Genomic DNA, 4,674 nt, shown 5'->3' on the forward strand with positions numbered 1-4,674 from the left:
AGTACTGGCTGTGTGGTGCTCCAGGCATGAATGGTAAGAAGCCTACTGAACTTCTGTTCCGTTTGTATAAGCAGAAAAATTCTCAAACAAATGAAAGAAAGGCTCCTGTTGGTAGACAGCCATTGTTGGACTTGCTGGACCACTCTGTGAGCCCCACCCACCTACCTACCTACCTGCCTGCCTGCCATCTCTCTCCGTTCTATCAGTGCTGCTGTGAAGAAGGAAGGCTAGCATAAACCCCTGCCCAGAACTGTGGAGACAGACGAGCATGGTGGAGCCATTCTAGCCTCAGCCTCTTCTCCCCTGAGAGCAGCATAGACCTGAGAGCTGGCCACCCTCTGCACCCACTGACCAAGGCCATGTTCAGGACGGAGAAACAGGGGACGTAGGGACACTAGCAATTTAGAAGCAAACTCTTTCTTTCCAAATTACTTTATTTTTCAAAGCTTAAAGACGTCAGAAATAAGTGATCCCCTGCCCCAATAACCATAAAAGCAAAAATAGAGGTGCCCCTTCCACTCTCCCAGTCGTAAGGAAGGAGGGAGGGAGGTGCAATCTAGGCTCCACTCAGTGGCTTCTACATCCTTGGGGCTGCCATGACCTCCAGAACCACCAGGACTCCCAATGACCTCAAACAGGTGCAACCGCATCTTCGTCAATACGGGCTGTGGCCTAAAGAACGGGAAAGACTCAGCTGTTAATGGACACTCCGCCCCTTCCACCACAGGACCACGCCCTCCTCCCTGAGTGGGCTCCTCACAACCTCCCCGGGACCCAGTCCTCACCTGCCAGCTGTTGGGTCCTCAGAAAAGCAGGACCACTGGCACCACGAACATCAAAAGGCTGGAGACCACCATGGAGCTGGCAGAGTTCTGTGCTGTGCTAGAAGCTTCCTCTTTGGTCCTGCGTGGAGAGGGATGACTCAGGCAGAGGTCACCTGATGATGTTTCCTTCGCTCGCTTTTTTTTTTTCTTAATTTTTTTCAAGACAGGGTTTCTCTGTCAAAAAGTCCTGCTGTCCTGGAATTCACTTTGTAGAGCAAGCTGGGCTCAACCTCATAGAGATTCGCCTGCCTCTGCCTCCTGAGTGCTGGGATTAAAGGCGTGCGCTGCCGCCCAGCCATCAGCTTCCTTTTTAAATATTTCTGTGCTGGGATGGAACTGGGGCGGATCCTAGGCAGAGGCTCCACCCCGGAGCCAAGTCCCCAGCCCCTCACTGGGGATACTAGGCAGTGGGTCCACCCTGAGCCACGCCCCCAGCCCTTCACTGTGGGAGTCTACTCAGGGCTCCAGCGGGTTCTCAGCCCTGTTCTTAGTATTTCAAATTCACATTTTCTTTCCTTAGATTTTATTTTTATTCCTTTTAAATTGTATTATAGTTTATTTAGTGTGTGTACATGTGCATTATGATGTGTATGCACGAGTACACATAAACAGTGGTGCGGGTGGAGTCAGAGGCATGTATTCAAACTCAGGTTGTGTGTGTGTGTGTGTGTGTGTGTGTGAATGTAGGGCCCTCAGAGTCCAGAGGCACAGAGCTCATGGAGCTGGAGTTATGAACAGTTGTGAGCTACCCACTGCCCTGGATGCCTCGGCACTGAGATTCTGTCTGGGAGATCCCGCAGTTGCTCAGGTTGAGCAGGACTCAGGCTTCTCTTTCCTCCTCTCTTAGATCTCAGGTTTCTAGGCAGCCCCACCCACCACATCGCTGAGGGAGCGGGCTGGGATTGGTCACCTACGGCTGTGGCTCTTGGGACTTGTTTTTCTTCTGAAGCTTTTTGTTTTGTTTTCCCAGACAGGGTTTCTCTATGTAGTCCTGGCTGGCCTAGAACTCCCGGAGCTCCACCAGCTTCTGCCTCTGGAGTACGGGATTAAAGGTGTGTGCCGTGTGCCTGGCTCCATCTTATTTTTATGAATTGTATTGTTATTGGCATTATTACTTTGACAGTGAACTTCAGGACTTTACTGTGCAATAGGGAAGGCTACAATTTTGTCTACATACCCTCTTCCTTAATTTTTGAGACAGGGTCTCTCCCTGGACATGAAGCTTTACTACCTGGGCTGGCCAGTGAGCCCCAGGATACTCTGTCTGCTCCCCAGTACCAGAGTTAAGGACATACTACAGCCAGTTTCTAAGCGGGTGCTGGGGATTTGAACTCAGGGCCTTGAGCTAATGTGTCACAAGCTCTCCTCACTAGCCTTCTTCACAGCTCAGCTTTGAGCTGTGGATTGTGTGACCAAGTGGGTCCCGGTCTTGAGGAAGGAAGTAGAGAGTGGCAGGGGAGGAGGGGAGGGCAGGGGAGGGGGAGGGCAGGGGAGCTGTTTCTAACCTCAGTGTCGCCAGCTCCTGGTTCAGCTTCATGATCTTGCCTGCAAAGATAGAGGGCCCAATCAGCACAGGCCACATGGGAGAACACCCCAAAGTAACACCTGGAAGCCATCTAACACCAAGGCCAGCAGTGGGGGCTGGGGGGGTGTGAAGGGAGAGGGAGACCAAATGAAGGGCCAGCCTGAGGTCCTTCTACAGCTGTCATCCCCAGCTCTGCAGCCCCCACCCCCCTAACAGGGCGCTGCTAACCTGCCCTCTGCTCCCATAAACACCCACTTCCACTCCTGAAGCTCTGGGAAAAATCAGATTCCTGAGCAGCTTCTCTCACTCTGGCCTGCCCTGTTCCCTCTTAGCCCCCTCCAATCCCCCACCCCTTCTCCTGGTCTCAGCACTCCCCACCCCACCCCTTCCCCTGCACTTCCCCACCCCACCCCTTCTCACTCTTAAGTTCCTGGATGTGGACCTGCTGCTCCTGGATGTGGACCTGCTGCTCCTGGATGTGGGCCTGCTGCTCCTGGACCTGGGACTTCTTCTTCTCCAGGGAATCCTGAAGGGTCACCTGAGTCAGAAAAGCAGCAGAAACACAGATTGGCTGTTTGTTGTCCTGGTCCCTAGAAACTTTCCAGGCCAAGTCTTCAGAGGTCCTCTTACCCAAACAAAGGTCCTTTCAGGTTCCTCTCCAGCCCCCTCGATAGCCCCCCAGTCCTAACAAAACACGTGCCATCTCCAAAATGGCAGGGTATTTTGTTGTTTTTTCCTTCTGGACAGGGTTTCTCTGTGTAACAGTCCTAGCTGTACTGGAACTCACCCTGTAGACCAGGCTGGTCTCGAACTCACAGAGGCTTGCCTCTGCCTCCGGAGTGCTGGGATTAAAGGTGTGCACCATCAACTCCTCGCTCCAAAATAGCAGTTTTAAGCCCACCCCCACCCCCGCCACGGGAATTTGAAAGCTCTTCATGACTAAACCCTACTAGAAAGTTCCAGATATTCTGAGGCTCACATTGATTTAGCAAATCCTTCCCAAACACAACAACGGAGCTTCCCAGCCAAGGTCTCTAAAAGACACATTCAAAATTTCAAAAATTTGCTGGTGGTGGCGCACACCTTTAGTCCCAGCACTTGGAAGGCAGAGGCAGTGGATTTCTTGCATTCAAGGGCAGCCTGGTCTGCAGGGTGACTTTCAGGACAGCCTTAGCTATGCAGCGAGACTCCGTCTCAAAAAATAAAAAAGTTTCAATCATCAGGGCTGAGTGGAGTCCCGGAGAAGCTCCTGTGCTGGTCCTCTAAGTCAGTTTCAAGCTCTTCAACTTCAGCACCCTTCACAGGGAGGATACTGAGGCCCCTGATTTCGGAGCTGAGGGAAGTTTTAAGGTCTCCCTGGATTTCAAGGTCCTCAGTCCCTGGCGTGCCGGCGTGGGAGTGGGACTTGCTTGGCAGTTTCAAAGTCGCCTCCCCAGTCACTCGGGGCTTTGGAGGGGACGGTTTCCAGTCTTACCACGGTCCGGTTGCAGGTGTTTGCCTGCTTCTCTGCCTGCCGCAGGTTCTCCTGGGCACGGGTGAGCTGGCGCTGCAGAAGGTGCGTGGTGTTACGGCATTCATCCCAAACCCGCAGCCCGTCCCTGCAGGCCTCGCTGTTTGCCCTGCCGGCGAAGTAGATGAGCAGGAAGACCAAGACCACAAAGATCAGGAACATCAGGACCGCGGCCACCAGCCACCGCCTGCGGATGCCCGGTCCCTGCTTCTCCATGGGCACCGGAAGATAGTGGTAGAAAGTCGGTGCCATGTGGTTTTGTTCCTCTAGCTCGAAGCTTCGCTGGCGCTGGAACCCTCTCCGGGCCACGCCCCTCTTTAGCATAGGTCCCGCTTCTAACCAATAGCAATTTCCAGCGTCCTTAGGGGCGGTCCCAGAGCAGCTGGAGCACAGCCTGCTAGTGTCCTGGGAAAGGCAGCCTTTCGGTTTCTTTTTCCTGGAAAGGGGGGCATTCCTCTTGGCCTTGTGAGTGAAGGCTTGCTGTGGAATCCCCCTGGAAGAAAAAGAAACTTCTGGAATTCAACTCAAATTCTTGGCCCTCTGCCACACCAACCCCAGTGTCGTCTGTGTGACATGACATATGTCATTATACCGGACGGGAGCTATGTGTCCCATGGGACTAGGCTTCCTGGAGGTCAATGGCAGATAGCCTGGTATTGGCCGCCCTTGGGGCACAGACGGTATTCTCGTGTAGCTGACTATATGGAATATGAGCCTTGCACAATTTCTTTCATAATAATGATAGTCTTTATATATACAAGACAAGGATCATTCTCTTCAGGAACAGCTCTGGGATAAGGAAGCACAGTATGGGA

The 4,674-nt window shown here is 52.8% G+C and overlaps 1 protein-coding gene across 1 annotated transcript; it reads right to left on the reverse strand.

Moving 5' to 3' along the window:
* Window positions 1-416: 416 nt before the first annotated feature.
* Bst2 (bone marrow stromal cell antigen 2) lies at window positions 417-4,167 on the reverse strand. Its single transcript, XM_075984571.1, has 5 exons — window positions 3,824-4,167; window positions 2,770-2,887; window positions 2,330-2,369; window positions 786-903; window positions 417-672 (listed from the first exon to the last, which is right to left on the reverse strand). The coding sequence occupies exons 1-4, from the start codon at window positions 4,109-4,111 to the stop codon at window positions 804-806; spliced, it is 546 nt and encodes a 181-aa protein (XP_075840686.1). The 5' UTR covers window positions 4,112-4,167; the 3' UTR covers window positions 417-672; window positions 786-803.
* Window positions 4,168-4,674: the final 507 nt, after the last annotated feature.

The sequence above is a fragment of the Microtus pennsylvanicus genome, chromosome 9 (genome assembly GCF_037038515.1).
Source record: "Microtus pennsylvanicus isolate mMicPen1 chromosome 9, mMicPen1.hap1, whole genome shotgun sequence".
Lineage (NCBI taxonomy): Eukaryota > Metazoa > Chordata > Mammalia > Rodentia > Cricetidae > Microtus > Microtus pennsylvanicus.

Coding starts and splice junctions, on each gene's coding strand:
- Bst2 (XM_075984571.1), bottom strand. CDS start 4,111: ATGGCACCGACTTTCTACCACTATCTTCCGGTGCCCATGGAGAAGCAG. Junction 2,888..3,823: donor ACACCTGCAACCGGACCGTG/GTAAGACTGGAA, acceptor TTTCTGACTCAG/GTGACCCTTCAGGATTCCCT. Junction 2,370..2,769: donor CCACATCCAGGAACTTAAGA/GTGAGAAGGGGT, acceptor CTATCTTTGCAG/GCAAGATCATGAAGCTGAAC.